Raw genomic sequence first — 18,952 nt, forward strand, 5'->3', positions numbered from 1 at the left:
TAGGGCAAGAAAAAAAATTAAACTAGAATAGAGGAAAGCAAAGAAATACATATTGTTTATTGTATGTAAATAATAATAAAAAGATGTATACAGTACCGAACAATCTTTAAAATAACTTAAGCAGATGTTATGAGTATGATGGTGATTGTAGTGAAGAAGTTGGCTTATGTGCTTGCGTGTGGGTTATATGGATGCAGGATTCTCCCCCATCTTCATCTTGGGATGAGAGGGACCCCACAGTAGTAGCACAGGATGGAGAACGTGTTTAGGTTAATGTGAAGTGTGAGAGACAAAACATCACCCATAGAAGCCACCACAGTTAAGGCAGGAAACATAGATGCTCCATTTTCTGTAAGTAGGTTTTGAAAACTTTATCTGTTGTTTTGTTTCTTATGTTATATGTATCATATAATAAGAGTATTTATGGTTTTTCTTTATATACTGCAGTTTATAATAGGTCTGCCTTGGAGTCGCCTTGCTATGCTCTAGAGCAGGGGTCACCAAACTACGGCCCGCGGGCCTGATCCCAAGTCCTTCCCCGGCTCGTGGTAGCTCTGCCTACGCTCTGACGTTACCAGAGCTTTCGTTCTGGCTTGCAAGTATTGAACAGAATGATTATGTGGCCCGCGCGCGTCATTCCTTCAGTTATCCGGCCCACTGTGAAAAAAGTTTGATGACCCCTGCTCTAGTCTACGATCATCAAAACCCCCACCACAGATGTTTAAATGGTGATCATCTTAGGCCACCATGAATAGTCAAATCACAGATATCAAGTCTTTAAATATTGAGATACACCTGTGCATACAAATGTGTACAACTTTATACGTGGGGGATACCTGTCAGTGGTTAGGGTAGGTAGTTACTTCATTTTCATATAAGAAAATGAGTAGAACATCTGAATACCTAGTGAGATAACCACCTTACAATGTCTACCAATATATCTCAGTCATGTGTCATGCTCCCTCCTATTGAAAGATCGTTAAAAATGTCTGTAAATGATTAGGGTTTATTGTATACTGTACATTACTGTACACTATTTTACTCCTGTAATGACAGTCTATTTAACTTGAACAGATATACTTTATGTGCATTAACTTAAAGAGTGTTGTATAACGGGTTATAAAAATGCAAAGTTATTAAATGCGGAAGAAATATCTTTTGCTGCTGAATTTCTGCAAACTACAGGAGTGCTTCGATTTATGTAACATCGATTTATGAAAATTTGCTTATACAAAAAAAAAAAAAAAAATTCCAGAGCATCATTGTACGGAAGAAACCCCACTTTTACAAGACATCTGAGAGCATTCCTTGCTGAACACGTACAGTAAGCAGTGTACTGTAGTGCAGGCCAGTGTTTGGCAACGTTTCTTTGCTTATAAATTAATGGAAATATCAAACTGTTTTAATCACATATGTTTACATTGTTGATGGCATGTTACCAAGTTAGACTCATCACTGTAGCCACATCTCCCTAGCCCTCTCCTTACTAGGCGGTGTGATATAAAACTATGGTTAACCAACCACCAAATAAGAAGCAAAAATTTAGAACTGATCACCCTAAGCACTGACCATCTACAGTTTTCCGGAAGTAGAATGTATTTTAATATGGATTAAATAAACTTATAAACTTGATATTGTATTGTACTGCTTTATTAATGTTATTATCATTAAGATAAATACTTAGAAAGTATTGTTCCCATAAAAAAACGGCTTAAAATTGTGTATTTTTACATTTGGGGGACATATTATTTGTAGGAACGTTTCTCCCTTTATACTGTATAATGGAAGTCAGTTGGAAAATAGCTTCAATTTACGAAAGGTTTTTCAGGAATACATATCCATTTCTTAAATCGGAGCACTCCTGTACTTGGTTAGTACCTGTTTGCTTGAGAATAAAAGCAGTTTTTAGTTATTGCAAAAAAAAAAAAGGCACTGACAAACTTTCTTTACTGCTTTTTCACCTTTATTAGTTTAAACTTGGAGCACAATTGCAATTTTATTCCTCAGTTTTATTGGTACTTCTGTTACCCAAGAACTTTCATATAGAAAAGGAGATGGTGAAGGAGGGTGCCAACCTAACCATAAGATTAGACTTCCTTCCCAGTTGTAAGGTTGGAGCCCAGTAAGACTGGAGTCCATTTGACCAGCAACTGCAAAAACTATTCTTAGGACTTGCTACTCGATGCAGATTCTTACAAGTGAACTGTAATCCCACAGGATCTGCTGCTGATATTCTAACTTATTTTTCTCCATTTTATGGACTAAGACATACTGTAGCTATGAATTTTATAAATGTTCTCATGTCAAACACATTACTGATGACATGAGATTAGTATAATTTGGATAACTGTGTTTTAATCATAATGATCTTGATATTTGCATTGAAGATACCAGTTTTTTCTTTAGGTGAATACTAAACTATGTTTTAGTAAAGAATTGATGAACAGGCAATGTCATGACCTACTGTACTGTGATGCCTTAAAATGTTACAACTTTTAAGTAAATATCTCATGTAAAAGTGTCATTTTTGTACAGATGTTAATGTCAAGTTTTGGAGAATTTTTTTAACAAATATTGTAGCAATTTTAGGGCGAGTGCTCCTTTACTCTTGTGTAGTGTCAACTTGTATTTCTTCAAACTTATGTAAGTGCATAGTAAATTATATTTGTAGTACTGTATGATATTATAAGGTAATATTTATATTTCTTACACCAGTGACTATTGATGCATGTGTGCCAATTACACTATTACATAGCTAATTCAGATAAATGTTATTCACATATTCCAATTAAATTTTGTAATGGTACTTCAGATCTATATTAAACATCAAATAATTTATATTATTACTTTTAATATTTTCCATGTTCCTGTGTGATGCATATTTTTCATAAATTAGACAACATAATATACTGTACTGTACTTAGAATGGCATACAGCAGCAGACTCAATTGAATGCTCAAAATAAATTTGTCCCATGTTTGATGACGTATGGACAGTCCGCACAGTTACGGCTGCTCAGGGGGTGTTATAAGTAAGCTTTGAAGCCCCATCCTCCTCCTAGTTATTACAGCTATTTAAAATACATTCAACGTTTAAAATGAAATATAGACAGTTGCAAGGGAAATTAGAAAGCAAGGATTTCTTTTCTATTTTTTAGGGTAAAACTGACTGACATTCAACAGTAAGTGTGCAGTGTCCAGATTGTCACAACATGCAGTAAGTACAATCCCAACTGTACTTTACATGTGCAGTATTGTACTATATACTTCACTTTCAAATACTAGTACAGATCTGCCCACCTGGGTCTGATAATGTACAAATAGAGCAGTTGTGATTCAGTTATCAGGTGCAATACAAACACCAACTGAACCTAAACTGATGTACAATGTGTACTTTTATAAACACATTGGACTCGGGTGGGCATTTTTTCACACAATCAAAATCTTATCTTTAGGGACATGGCCAATGATCTCAAAATGAACACCGACTCCCGTTTCAGGAAGGCTGTCAAAATCCTTCGTCCGAGGTTGAATGTCTAACACAATCTTAGATATTTTGATTGTCTGTACTGTACACCTTGTACAAACTACAAATTGAGATACATGCAATGCCATCTGTAGGTACAGTCATGTGGGTATTCTTTAGTTTTGATTATACATATTCAAGTTATCACATGGGAATTAGTTTGTAACAGTCATACATAGGCTGCTACTTGGATGTCAGTGATCAGTATACATACACCATCATATAGGCACCAATTACAGTACAGTAGTTATTATACATAGGCTATCTTGTGGGCATCTATGAAACAGATGCCATCATGCGGGCATTTACTGTATTTGTGATATACAGTAGAAGCCGTCATGTTCATCTCAAGAGGTTCATACAGTACACTTGTTTCAAGTTCAGTTTATGGTTGTACGCTTCTTATGGTTTACAAGATCATTATCATTCAACTTTGGAGTATAAAACATGTCAAGTTTATTCAGAGTTTATTTGATTATATACAGTTATTGTAAAGGAGTGCCAACCATAATAATCTCGTAATTACTACAAGTGTCAACCAGTACAAACGCCTCCCCCTAGTACAAACGCCTCCCCCTAGTACAAACGCCTCCCCCTAGTACAAACGCCTCCCCCTAGTACAAACGCCCCCCTAGTACAAACGCCTCCCCTAGTACAAACGCCTCCCCTAGTACAAACGCCACCCCTAGTACCCCCCTAGTACAAACGCCTCCCCTAGTACAAACGCCTCCCCCTAGTACAAACGCCTCCCCCTAGTACAAACGCCTCCCCCTAGTACAAACGCCACCCCACAGTACAAACGCCACCCCACAGTACAAACGCCACCCCACAGTACAAACGCCACCCCCTCCAGCACAAGCCACTAGAGGCCTCTCCATATTGAACAACACTTACATATTACTGTACACTTAATTTTACAAACCACTAAAAGAAAATGATAAATTTGATTGATGTCCGAGTATCTCTTGTTCTACACCTCGTTGATACTTCACCTGTGGAAAAAAAAATTATTATAGAATGGACATTTTTGTAACCACAACAATACTGTGGCTACCATATTTAATAATACTATACATAATGTATCTAGCCATTTTAATCCTGTCTGGCTTAATTGACGTTTATTTTTACATTCTTAAATGCATTGCTTTTAAAACATCTCAAGTTTTGCTAAATGATACAAAAGATTTTAGTAAATACTTAAAATTTTACTTTAGTATACAGTATTACATTATTCTTACAAGACAGTAGACTGTACCAGTTCTGTACTTAGTAAGGTGGTAGTCACAAGGTGTGGGATGCTGGACAGTCATCTTCCTGTCTTGTCCACCTCTTGTACACCAACCATCTACAACATGAATTTGAATATACAGTACATCCCACTTAACCCGTTATAGGTCACTACCAATACACATAACATTGAGGTTTACTTAAACGTTCTTGAATGAATTACTTTAAATAGTTTATCAAGTTTTACTAAATTTCAGTACATAAAATAAGGTTTCGGTAATACTTACTTAAACTTTTAGATTACATTATTCTTACGGTACAGTATACCAATTCTATATACTTTCTTAGTAAGGTGGTAGTCATCAAGGTGTGGGATGCTGGACAGTAGTGAGAACAGTCGTCTTCCTGTCTTGTCCATCTATCTTGTACACCAACCATCTGCAACATGAATTTAGATATACAGTACAACTCGCTTAACCCGTTATATATCACTACCAATACACAATATCGAGGTTATTCATTCTTTAATGCATTATTTTAAATCTCAAGTTTCCTAAATTACAGTATATAAAATAAGGTTTCAGTAATACTTTAAACTTTTACATAACATTATTCTTACAAAACCGTACCTGTATACTCTACCAGTTCTGTACTTAGTAAGGTGGTAGTCACAAGGTGTGGGATGCTGGACAGTCATCTTCCTGTCTTGTCCACCTCTTGTACACCAACCATCTGCAACATGAATTTAGATATACAGTACATCCCACTTAACCCGTTCCAGGTCACTACCAATACACATAACATTGAGGTTTACTTAAACGTTCTTGAATGAATTACTTTAATTAGTTTATCAAGTTTTACTAAATTTCAGTACATAAAAAAAGGTTTCGGTAATACTTAAACTTTTAGATTACGTTATTCTTACGGTACAGTATACCAATTCTGCATACTTCCTTAGTAATGTGGTAGTCCTCAAGGTGTGGGCTGTGGGACAGTAGTGAGAACAGTCGTCTTCCTGTTTTGTCCACCTCTTGTACACCAACCATCTGCAACATGAATTTCATTTTAGATACGTCTGGATTAACCAGCCCATTATATATCAATACCAATATGGAGATTTACTTTTACGTTCTTGAATGCATAACCTTAATTTCTCACGTTTTACCAAATTTCAGTATATAAAATAAGGTTTCAGTAATACTTACTTTAACTTTTATATTACATTATTCTTACGGTACAGTATACCAATTCTGTATACTTAGTAACGTGGTAGTCCTCGAGGTGTGGGACAGTAGTGAGAATCCATTACAATCATCTTGCTGCCTTGTGTCCACCTCCTGTACACCAACCATCTGCAACAAGATTTTGAATTCAGATCAATCATAATTAACAATGTGTCACTACCAACTCATCATTTACTCCAAAATTTCTTACATTCTAAACTTACATCCTTACATAAACCCATACTGTACACTCGACCACCCTCCCTCACTTGTGGCTGCAGCCGTCTTCTCATAAGCATCATCCCCCACACGCCTTCACAGTAGATGCCATTTTTTTGTATCACATAGAAATCTAACTTTCACTATTGTCCTTTGTATGAGCTCACCACCAGCCATGCAGATGTGCCCTTCCACTGTACGAGCACCCCTCCTCCACTGTACGAGCGCCCCTCCTCCCACTGTACGAGCGCCCCTCCTCCCACTGTACGAGCGCCCCTCCTCCCACTGCCCTATGCTTCTTCCCAACCCTTCACGAAAAGCAAGTCTCTCCTCTCGAGTCTTACATCCAGTGGCTTCTGGGGATGGCCATACTATGATAAATAAGTAACTTATCTGAGGAAGCTGAAGTAACTTGCTGTTGGTTACATCTTGCTGAAGATTCTGTCACTTCCTCTATACTGGCCTTCACGTACATTAGCTGTCATCTGCAACACATTTAGAGTTGTAATTCTTGTACAATGAAGATTAAATTTACAATTTTCCTCCACCACATGTATTTAAACTGTTCCCAACAAAGCTTACTTATACCAGCTAATCCACAACTTTAATCACTTAACACCAACACTGCTTCATGCACTATACTGTACACAAGGTCTAAAGGTCTACCACAGTTCACTTACTGGACCCCAACAAGACACACCTACACAAAACATACAAAAAACCTTTATCCAGTACTCTTTGTGATACCTCTAACAAAACTTCCCATCTCTTAACAGAACTTCAGTTACAGTTACTTAACACCTATACCTGTTATGGCGTTTTAAAAGTTCAACTCGTTAGGCTCAGTACGATGTCACTTTTGGCCAACTTAATCTGTGGGAAAGTCAGTACTGCATTATACTTTGAATAGCAAACTAAAAACTTCAAAATTTACTTTCTTGATTCAAAATCAATCAAATTTGGGTAATACAGTATCATTTTATTATACGTACTTGTTTTCTTTAAGTTTTATGGCATCTTTGAGTGGATTAATTTTTATTGGGTTAGGTTGTGTCTATCTAGGTTAAATGAATCTTGGTTAATAGTGAATTTGGCCCCAAAACAAATTTCTGTATACTTGCTAAATCAATTACTACACTGATTTAACTAATTGGCATGTAGTCCTGTATATTTAGACCATTTTACGTCTACTGTAGGTCACTACAACAAATCCATATTTTACTCTTCAGTGTTTGTTAATCTCGGGTCACTCTGGCTACAGTTTTCAACACGTACAGTAAAGTAGAGTGCAGGGTAGAGTGCTTCTGCTGTAGTCCTCTAACTTTGACTCCATTACATTTTGTTGAAGCTGGACAAGTGACGACTTGCCAATCTATCAGCTTAAGTCATCATCTTGACCAGCTTAAAACTAACCTTAAGGAATACTGTTGTGTAGGGAGTCCAAGAAGCTTCACATTTATGGTCCGTTGTTCCCACATCCTGCACCACACCAGTGACGACCACATCCTGGACCACACCGGTGACGACCACATCCTGGACCACACTGGTCACGGCCACATCCTGCACCACATCAGTGACGACCACATCCTGCACCACACTGGTCACGACCACATCCTGGACCACACCGGTGACGACCACATCCTGCACCACATCAGTGACGACCACATCCTGGACCACACCGGTGACGACCACATCCTGGACCACACCGGTGAGAAGGCTTTGTACTCTACGTGAATCTAGCGAGTCCTTCCTTGTTCTGAAAAAGATAGATTCATAAGCACTTGGTAATATTAGATCGGCTTAGGTTAGATTGATCTTCAGGTGAAATAAGCTGGGGGATGAATCGTCAGGTTCAAACATTTTCCACAGTAGCCATTAGGTAAAAGTTTATAACACGTCCAAGCAAACACACGTCACCAGGCTGAGGTAAATACACTTCACCATTGTTATTCACCAACTATGTGAAATTTTGACTATACTGTACACATGTTGCACGTTGTCATTTTAGCTTTATTGCAATAATTATGCATGATTAGGGGTGAGTTTTAATGGAATAATTGCGCATGTAGTCACTCAACTATTTGGGGATACCTCCCCACCCCACCTTCTACAGCACCTACCCCTCCTTCCACAGCCCCTCCCCCTGAAGGATGAAGTAAATTACGGGACAAAACACTGCGAGCACCATATCATATGGCATTAATATGATGCCTCTACGTGATTTGTATACCAAGAAATTAACTATTCACCATAAATATGCAGCCCAATAATCTGACATATCTGCGAGGCGCATCACGCGCGTGCTGGCTGCGCAGTCTGTCCGTGGGGAGTCTCATGGCCACAAAAAACGTGAAATTCTCCATGCCGCTTCAAGAAAGTTGCTTTAATTGGTACCAGGTATTAAAGTAAGTACTCTCGGTTTAATATGGCAAGGGGTCCGTGCGGTAAGGTGAGATAGGTTTCTTTGGTCAGGTTCTATTACAGGGGTGGGCAATTATTTTTGATGGAGGGCCACTTCATGAATGGTGGCACACTTCGCGGGCCACAGGTTAACAGCAACGAGCCAGTATTGCTGCGATGTCCACCCAACTTCCAAAATTGTCCTTTCTGTAATTAATTAAGAATTTTTTTTTTCTGATTGCCAAATGCAGTGGCGGGCCACAGAAATAATTTGGCGGGCCAAATGTGGCCCGCGGGCCGCACTTTGCCCACCCCTGTTCTATTAGGTTCTATGCATTGTATCGTTTTTATTACTTGCTATCATCCTAAGAATATCCGTAAAAAAATTAACGAATTCTAACAACGCGTTCTGGTGCTAGCCACTGCTCTAGGATTACCGAGCAATCTGCCGGTGTGACGGCACCGAGTGTAGGCTACATTAGGGTAATTAGTCGGACCCGAATTTACCAAAACATACATTCAGGAGCCAGTTCATGCTCGGAAGTGTGTAACAGAGACTTAACCGACCTCCCAGGCGGATAGCGAGCCACAACGAACTACAGTATTAACAAAAATATCCGTGAAGATTCAGTCCAGAAGTATCTAATTATTGCCTCAAAAAACGTTATATTTTTATTAAATTATACTTACGCTAGTTCAGTTTTCAATGCTGAATACATTGGTGGTGGTTAAAGTTTGGGGAAATGCGTAATTATCGAGTTATGACCACCCGGCTTTGCCAAAAATGGACTGGTCTTCGAAGCCGTGGTAAAATGTTAAATTAAAAATAGAGGACTAAAAAAACTAAATACCTAATCTGGTCATTGTACTCAATATTAATTATTACGTAAATACTGACATACGGCGTAGGCTCGTTTACCCACCACCGGCTTATAGTTTAGGCTCGTTTACCGTCATGGCTCGTTTAGGCGGAATATTGGTCAAAAACATTAAGAAATTACGTAGCAAGAGTAACACTGAATATAAAACTAAACCATCTTATTTGTTTAAACTGTAAAATGAGTACCATAGGCCTGACAGCCCAGTGAAACATGGGGTGCGTTGTTGGGAAGAAAATTGCTCAAACAACCGGCCGGCAACTATTTACGTAAATCAGCACTTATTACGCCGTAATTAAGTATATTAAGGCACAATTATTGAATTATATCCAAAGAATAACTGCTTTTCTTGGTTACTATACATATACACGCCCGGGGAAAATTTTTAAGTGGAAACAATGGAGACGAGAAGAGAGGTTGTGGGTCTTACCTTCCTGTGTTTGCAGCTCCAGCCGGTGAGTGAGGAATGAGCAAAAAGGAGTTAGTCGCGGCCTTTTATACCAGGGTTCAGAGTGACGTCACTGAAGCTTCATTGAATCATTTTAATGCTTCATTGAAGCATTTGAAGCTTCGAAACACGAATTTTTTTTATTAGCGATTTTGATTTTTCAAGGATTTTAATGGAATATCTTACGTTAATTAACAATTACAACGCATATAGTGAACTCTGAACTTGTGGCAGTCTCTCTCTCTTTTGCTCTCATTCTCCATTTTACTCGCTCTCTCGTGTTCTCTTTCCCTCTCCCTCTCTTGTTCTTGTCCTTATAAAGACGGACGGACCTTCATCACAAAAGCGCTGTATTGCTTCATATAATTAATAGTCTGGCGTAACTCAAGCTCCATATATGAACGTTGTCTCGTTATTATCATCATCGTGGTAATAAAACAGTAGACGTTGTGTTCACTCACCACCTTCATTATATGTGGTTTATTGTTTTGTTATTATTGGATATGTTTATGAACCAAATCTTCATCAATTATGCTACTTGACGCCTCTCTTGTGTATAATACCCACATAACACTTCAGGATGTGTGAAGTAAACATAAATCATTATTATTATTTATTATATTTTGTTCTTTGTACAGTATAATTACACCCTCCATCAACAGCTGGCTGACTGTCAACCATGGATGACTCAGACAACAGGAGTGAGGTGGATGACTCAGCCTGCAGGAGTGAAGTGGATGACGCAGCCTGCAGGAGTGAAGTGATGACTCAGACAACAAGAGTGAGGTGGATGACTCAGCCTGCAGGAGTGAAGTGGATGACTCAGCCTGCAGGAGTGAAGTGATGACTCAGACAACAGGAGTGAGGTGGATGACTCAGCCTGCAGGAGTGAAGTGGATGACTCAGCCTGCAGGAGTGAAGTGATGACTCAGACAACAAGAGTGAGGTGGATGACTCAGCCTGCAGGAGTGAAGTGGATGACTCAGCCTGCAGGAGTGAAGTGATGACTCAGACAACAGGAGTGAGGTGGATGACTCAGCCTGCAGGAGTGAAGTGGATGACTCAGCCTGCAGGAGTGAAGTGATGACTCTTTGTTTCGTACCAGTTAACCATGACCTAATCCATTTTAATAATGATCCACCTATTCCATGTGCTTCTACCTTCCTTATCAATCTCTCATGAGGGACTCTATCGAATGCTTTACTGAAATCTAAATAAATTATATCATATGACTTATCATTATCTAAAACAAAAATATTATCTAATTCTCAATAATATATAAACTATTTTTATTTTTATTTTATTGTTTAATAAAAGGCTACTGATATATATATATATATATATATATATATATATATATATATATATATATATATATATATATATATATATATATATATATATATATATATATATATATGAGAATAGTATTATCACATAGAAAATGCTATGTGTTTTAGCATTAACCAAACTATTTATGATTTCCATTTAGGCAACGTAAAACTTGATTATATTTCTGGATGGATGCAGATAACCACAAAGAAATACTACCACAAAAACATTCCAATTTCTTTATTATCACCACAATACTACAAAATTACACAAACTAACTGATAAACTCGTCTCTATTGTGAAAATGTGCTTTCATAACATCACTCAAAACGATGGTTTTTAATTTTTCCTTATGGCGACCTTCCTTATTTTTATATTAATGTATAAAATTTACACTGCGGGTTATTTTCCTTGTACTAACCTGCATCTGTTTAGATCACGTCACCCTTCTCAGATTTGTTAGTATATTGATAAATAATAATTTCACTTATATGAAAGAGATAATATCTGTGTGTGTGTGTGTGGCAATGCTTTTCACAAGCGCACATCTGTCACATCAACTCTTCATAATACAAAAACTAAACTAAGTGGGCGAGTTTTTTTGTTCGGCTTGTTTTTCTTTTGTGCTTCTTTTTTGCTGATGTTCTGTTCCCCTCCTTCTTGACACACATGCACCATTCCCAGACTACTTTCAACCCGGACATCCCAGACTTTCCAGCGTCAGAAGAGAGAGAGAGAGAGAGAGAGAGAGAGAGATCGCCTTGATAAAAAAACACATACCACCTGACCACCTTTACAGTACTTTACTTTTATCCTCATCACCACTGATCGGCTCGTTAGCCGCCCGGGCGATCGGTCACGTCTCTGTTACGCACTGTTGGCAAGTACTGGGCATGCACCGGTTCCTGAATGTACCTGAACCTGCTCCAGTGTTGGTCAAGTCTGGTCTTGAAAGAGCTCACACTCGGTGCCGTCACAACACTTTCTGGTAGATTGTTCCAAGAGCTCACAACTCTCACTCCGAAAAAGTTTGCCCTCGCAGTTTTCTGGACTTGCAGCTTCTTCAATCTTGAGCTGTGACCCCTTGTGGGGCGAGCGTCCGCCAGCTCCAAGTAAGGACACTCGACTGAGTGGTGCCCCTTGAGATGCTTATACACCTCAATTAGGTCTCCCCTTGCCCGTCTGTAGTATAAGCTAGGCAAGTTCAGGCGCTCCAATCTCTCAAAGTGCAGGCACCAGTCTGGTGGCCCTCCTTTGAACATTTTCAACCAACTGACAGTCTCTAGCATATCTCGGGGACCAGACAGTAAGCTTACATGGGACTAGCCCACACGGGCACAGGTCATCGACCCACACCTGTAACTGAATAATCACAAGTCTGCGTCCCAAATTCATTTTTTTTTCGTGTTATGGTTATTTTTCAGTTAGCCTCCTGCAGAATTTGGTGATTCTGCACCAACCCTCGTTAGCCCAGCTTACACTGTCTGTGTTCTTATTTTACCTGGACCTGCCTTCACCCCTTTCATCTGATTTTAATAAACACTCTCATAACTACTTTTTGGAGGTAATTAGTATTTCTTTCAATATTTAATTAGATGTTACCAATGTGTTGCTAGCTGTAGACGCTGTGATATATTATGTAAACAGTTCTTACATCATGTTTAAAACTAATATTTACTAGTGTGAAGTTGTGTCATGAATTTCCTGAGCGAATGTATGTATGTACGTCTTTCTATCTATTTATCTATCGACCTACCAACCTTCCTACCTATACATCTACCTATGTATCTATGTACCTACTTTACCTACCTACCTACTCAGTGACCATGGCAACTGGGCAACATGATACTGTACATCAACCAGACACAAAAAGATAACGGTCAACCATTAACGACAGTATTACTTTTTTTCCCTAACCCAAATAAAAACTGGATACAAGACAAAAGAAAGCCAGTTGGTAGTATGGAGAGAGTCTCTTTGACAAAATATACATTAAACATTAGTAAGAACAGTATATTAGATTTACCTGAAGATTAGTCACCCTCAGTTTATTTCACCTGATGATTAAATACCCTAATGCCACCTGGAAAGTTGGGTTTAGGTTAGGTTAGGATTGTTGATTTTGAGGTTAAATATGCTGGGATGCCAAATTTTCAGGTGAGGATATTATTTATGAATCAACAGGCACGGAGCCCCCTTTACCCTTAATAAACAACTCACAACAACAACAAAATTCACAAGATGCTGCAGCTTTCCTTTTAAAAATCTGTTGTGTACAGGAATTTGTCAAGAGAGCAAGAAGGTGAAACCCAGACACACTATGGAGAGCTTACTTACTTCCTGACCTACTGAAGACCGAAAGAAAAAATATAGAAAAAAGATAGAGAGACGAGTAGAGAAAAACAACAGACTGGCAATGGAGAGTAATAATGCAACCACAAACATACAGACAGAGATAAAAAAAGAACTAATGCAAGACAGAGACACACAGAATAATAAATGGATTCATAGGTATTCTACACCAAGACTCCAGAATTTCAAGATCCCATTCAACAACATCATTCTCCTCTGTAAGTGGTGACCCGCAGCTGCTGGATGTCTTCCAAGGAGTTTTTCCTCCTCCACCACCACCGGCCTGGCAAGTAGACCAGTTTAGAAAGAACCTGCCAACCGATGTGACTTTCTCCAGCTCCCCGGTATGAAAGACTCACAGGTGTGGTGATCAAGGAGAGACCAACACACACAGTTCACACTGGCAAGTGTCAGTCAGAGTCGAAATATACTATAAAAGTGGGCCCACATTTGGTTATAACAATATCATAGAAAAATTATGTTGCTTTGATTTATCATTCTATAGATCCAACATTACAGAAAAAGAATGTGACTTGCCATCATTTTGTGATTTGTTGAGCCAGTCAGGCTTGAAGATCATATCCCTCATTATCTTGTTACTAGTCAAGGTTAGCACGACGAGTTCACAGGAATTCTGTTGCACCACAATTTCAAGAGTTGTTGTACCTGTACTAATACAAGTGAAGAAGAATCCCACCTTACAACTTTTCTTGTTTCTTGATGCCCACGAGGAGAGTGAGGGAGTGAACAGAGAGGCTGAACCATTATCACTGAGCAAGACATCAAACTCTCCCCTCTGATGTAACGTCAAGCTATCATGTAAGTGACAAAGATCCTGAATTGTGTCAACTACCAGAAGAAAATTTTTTCTTGTCACTTATTGTTCTTTTTCACTACCACCAACAACAACAAAAAGGGGGCAAAAAACACTCACCTCCACATTGGTACACCTCCAAGAACAACCTACTGTGCCTCATCAGCAACGAGTCAAATATGGTAAGACTTAATTTACTCCTAAAAGTCCTGTCTCCTAAATCATCCTGACCCCTGGGTTAATGCCTTTACATTATATAACAAACAAACTTTCATAATTACACATACTGTACTAAGTAAAAATTCATCATTAATAACATAACATTTAATGATGGCCATATTATAAAACAAACAAGATACTTACTCTTAGATATTCAAAGTTTATTGCTCCTTTGCCTTCTACAGGTTGGGTGTGGAAGGAGAACGGCCCTGGTGACTCTGGGGGCAGTTCTGTGCCTACAGGGAGCAACAGCAGAGGTCCCGAATGGGTTCCTACAGCCCCTGGGTGAGCAACACTCTAGGAGAGCAGCAGTGTTGGGGCAGAAACAGCAGGATTCTCCCTCCTACATGTACAACTCCCGGAGAGACATGGTGCTCTTCCACGAGGACCTGATGCACGGAACTAGTAAGTGTTAACCTACATAATCACACATTAGTAGAGCTAACCTGTCAAACTTCCTTGTCCTCAAAACAGTCTTAGGGCATTTGTTGAGATGCCTTCTTTTTCAGTAATTAAGGTGAGTAGTGAACTTCTTAACTGGTTAAAGAAAAGAAAAATCTATGAGAGTATATTTGACTACTAGTCATATTAATATTTGTTATGTTTAAAATATCGACATATGTCTCACATCCTTAGTAGAAAGTAAATGTAGCTGTATATTGCAGTCTATTATATATTTCAACTGCTTGTCACACCCCTCTCCCCCATACTATACATTTATTGCTCAGCTCTCACGATGTCACCAACAGGGCAACAAAAGACATCCACCGTGACACCAGAGTCAGAGGATGTAGAAGAGGCTCAGGAGACAGGTGACAACGTCCCCATATCGCGCTCCCCAAGGTTCCTCTTCAACTCTCTCTTCAACCAATTCCAAAAGAATAAAAAGAAAGAGGAGGAAGAGGAGGAAGAAGAAAAAGATAATGCAGACAAGGAGTTCTCCAGGCTGAGCCACAGTCATCAGGGAGGCTACCCTTACTATCCTCTATCCCCAGTGTTTGTTCCCTTCCATCACCAGCCGGTAGTTCAGCCCATCATCCTCGGCCTCAACAGCCAGCCCCTGCATCAACAACTTTATCCGAAGCCTCATCAGTATCCCATGACGGTGACGAATCCAGAGCCTCAGACAATCGTCGTCACGCAACAGGCACCTGTCGTCCTGACACACACAGTGACTCACACTCGGGCAGCAATGATGCAGACACAGGGAAGTGACGGCCTCCTCCTCAACATATTAGCCTCAAAGCTCCATGACTTAGAATCCGGAAGTAATAATTACTCAAGTTGGGATCTGAACCCCTTCAAGAAATTTCACCAGAATACATCTTTGGGGAACAGCGGCCATTTAGTGCAGGTCATTGAACCGGATCCTGTCTTGCCTTACCAGCATATGACAACCCAGATTGTAATCCAGCAACAGACAGACACTGAGAGACCTTCGTCAGGTTACCTTGTGTTTGAGTCTCCTGCCAACTTCATCCAAAATGGCATCAAAAGAGTCCACAACAATATTAGGGCCATCGGGGATGGCATCAGTAACCAAATCGGGAGGGGCGTCGAGAACTTCAGGAATATAATAAACAGAAACACCAACACAGCAAGAACCTTGATCCCTTTGTACCAGCCAGTCGAGGAGCAACTCCTCAAACGATCTTCACCTTCAGCTCAACAGCTGTTGGTTGACAACCCGACAATCGTCTCTCAGAGAGCCGCCGACCGCAACATTTGGAGTGTCGGTGGCAAGAGGAGGCGCTCAAGATGGAGAACGGAGGCGACCGTGAAAGGGTTCGGCCAGCCTCTTGGAGACTTCTACACTGCCTTCCTGAGCGATCAACAACACTCAGGTAAGCTGCACATAGATTAATTAAGTTTTCTGGAAATTCATGAATGCAGTTGAAGCAGAGGTAAAAGAAAATAAATACCCTGTATATCCATTACCTACCGTGTAAAGTTATTAACCATGGTACCTGCGTCTATCTTGCAGGCTGCACACACTGTTGATGTTTAGAGGACCCAAGGAGGAGGAAGAAGAGACAACTACTTGAGCGGTGTTGTAGTAAAGCCCACCTATATGGCCTCATCCCACATCCCACATATACACAATGAACTTGTAGGTTCATGGACTGACTCATTTATCCTTGGAAAACATCCCACCTAAAGTCTTTCTAGCAAGAAATAAAACAGTGTGTCAATGGAAAGGTGTTCTTGAGTAGCTGTCTCCTGTGATGCTCAATAATATACAAAACATAAATACCTGTAGTACCATACCTGACACTACACCAAACGATCAACAACACCAAACAACCCAAGTAAGGGGAGACTGTGTGAAACATGGCAGGTGTGGGGAAGGGAGGAGGGAGGTCCCTTCTTGTGTGGTTGACTTAAGGTCACTTAATTTATCTGTTCTCTTATATTAACCAACAATAAATATGATGTAAAAGAACAAATAAATTAATAAATTAAGAGATAAAATATATCTTCACCTGTACAGTGACTTGTGTCAACATAACTACACTTACCAAGACTCACAGTGTTGTCCAGGTGTGACCAACACACTGTTTTTTCCACGAGTTTTTGTCAATGTCCACACGACATAATAAAGTGAAGCAAGTGAACAGCATCTGGGAGCACCTGGTGGTAGACATGATCAGGACAGATGTAATGTACTGTATCTTTCTGCAGTCATGACCACGTACAACTCAACATGTGGTACCATTATAGAAAGTGCCTGCTGATGTACCGTACGTAGATTGGACACGTTACCCGAGCGCTGACTGTATTTGTTATAATGGTGTGCCAACCTCTGTAGGCCAGCCACATCGTTTATCTCATTGATATTGTCTTATGTTTGGCATCTCCAACAGGAAATGGAAGAGATTATGAGATTAAAATTTCTGTTTATCAATTTTCATAAGAGTTAATCCCACATAAAAAACTAACTTATTGTTGTAAGTATACTGAGAAGTCGACCATCTATTCACCAAACTGGCAACTCACTTGGCAGACACTAATTGTCAATACATCACACAGACACACACACACCATTTTTTGACAAGTTTAAAGAGACCAATATAACACAGAGTTGAAATAGTCAACCCTCACTTTACGCGGTCCCACATTCCGCGTTTCCACGTTTACGCGGTGCCCTGCCGGAACCCAGGATGCTCACATTCCACGGTGCGTGTACCCCTTTACGCGGAAAGTGTCTGGCTCGACACTATTTTTAGATTCGCCCCACCCGCCTGCTCCCTCCGCCTGGCCAAGCCGCGCGGTAAGGTTGCGCAGTGCATGTCTGTTGCGTTATCACTGACGTCCTATGACGTATCGGACTGTGATTGGCCATGCATCCCTACCTCCCTCCGCTGCAAGCTGTAATTGGTTTAAAGTAATATGACGTGTCCACCCGGGGGAGGGAGGGAGGGAGGAAAGACGACGCTTGACCTAGCGGCAGCAATTTCATCCCTCCAGGCCACACCATGTAATCGTGCATCCATTGTTCTGTAAAATGGCTTCCGCCGGACCACCGCCCCGAGAGAGAAACCTTTCCTTGCCTGGACCCAGCCGCCCTAAGCCCAAGAAGACACGACGTTCCTTAAGCTACGAGGTGAAGTACAAGATCATCCAAGAGTTAGAGAAAGGAACAAGACAGGTTGATTTGGCGCGCCAGCATGGTGTGAACGAATCTACGATCCGGATGATAAAGAATGATGCAGCCAAGATAAAGGAGCACATGAAGATCACAAAGTCTACAGGTGCTTCTATGATCAAGTATTTTCACAACCAGGTGCTTCTCAAGACGGAAAAATTACTTGTGAGCTACTTGGTGCGTCAGGCGCGACTGAACATGGCGGTCGACACGCGCTCTGTTAAGGAGTACGCACGTGAACTGTATGCTGCAGTGTCACGAAAGATGGGAATTACAGAGCCCAAACCCTTTAATGCTTCCTCTGGGTGGTTACAGAGGTTTAAGATACGGAACAAGATCACCAATATAAACATTGGTGATGAAGAAGCTAGTGCTGACCGTGCTGCGGCTAGGGAATTTCCTCCGTTTTTACGTGAGATTATAGAGGAAGGACAGTACACCGACGACCAGGTGTTTAACATGGTCGAATCTGGTCTTTTTTGGAAAATGCCACCTTCCAAGACCTTCGTTGTGAAGAATGCCAGCAAGATTCGGGGCCGGAAGATGCAGAAGGAGTGCATCACCGTCCTGTTTACCACCAATGCCTCCGGTACCTGTAAGCTCAAGTTATCGGTGATCCACACAGCCTGCAAGCCGCACGCCTACAAGAGCATGGACATGACCAAGCTA

At 40.2% G+C, this 18,952-nt stretch overlaps 1 protein-coding gene and 1 long non-coding RNA gene across 4 annotated transcripts; one reads left to right on the forward strand and one right to left on the reverse strand.

Annotated features, from left to right (window-relative positions):
- Window positions 1-4,298: 4,298 nt before the first annotated feature.
- LOC121857259 lies at window positions 4,299-7,946 on the reverse strand. Of its 2 annotated transcripts, none has more exons than XR_006087148.1 (6): window positions 7,608-7,946; window positions 5,703-6,679; window positions 5,382-5,484; window positions 5,040-5,190; window positions 4,781-4,870; window positions 4,299-4,517 (listed from the first exon to the last, which is right to left on the reverse strand). It is a non-coding gene; the product is annotated as an uncharacterized LOC121857259 (long non-coding RNA). The 2 variants fall into 2 exon arrangements; XR_006087147.1 differs by having other exon boundaries at window positions 4,764-4,870.
- A 4,574-nt stretch (window positions 7,947-12,520) lies between these two features.
- On the forward strand, window positions 12,521-17,018 carry LOC121857185. 2 transcript variants are annotated; one of them, XM_042353122.1, is made up of 4 exons: window positions 12,521-14,600; window positions 14,823-15,042; window positions 15,387-16,481; window positions 16,622-17,018. In XM_042353122.1, exons 1-4 carry the CDS (start codon window positions 14,598-14,600, stop codon window positions 16,636-16,638), a joined length of 1,335 nt encoding a protein of 444 aa, XP_042209056.1. In that variant the 5' UTR covers window positions 12,521-14,597; the 3' UTR covers window positions 16,639-17,018. The 2 variants fall into 2 exon arrangements, with proteins under 2 accessions (XP_042209056.1, XP_042209057.1); XM_042353123.1 differs by having other exon boundaries at window positions 12,522-14,423.
- The last annotated feature ends 1,934 nt before the right edge of the window (window positions 17,019-18,952 follow it).

This window comes from Homarus americanus, unplaced genomic scaffold, assembly GCF_018991925.1.
Source record: "Homarus americanus isolate GMGI-L3 unplaced genomic scaffold, GMGI_Hamer_2.0 scaffold20465, whole genome shotgun sequence".
Classification (NCBI taxonomy): Eukaryota; Metazoa; Arthropoda; class Malacostraca; order Decapoda; family Nephropidae; genus Homarus; species Homarus americanus.

Coding starts and splice junctions, on each gene's coding strand:
- LOC121857185 (XM_042353122.1), top strand. Junction 15,043..15,386: donor GGACCTGATGCACGGAACTA/GTAAGTGTTAAC, acceptor TGTCACCAACAG/GGCAACAAAAGACATCCACC.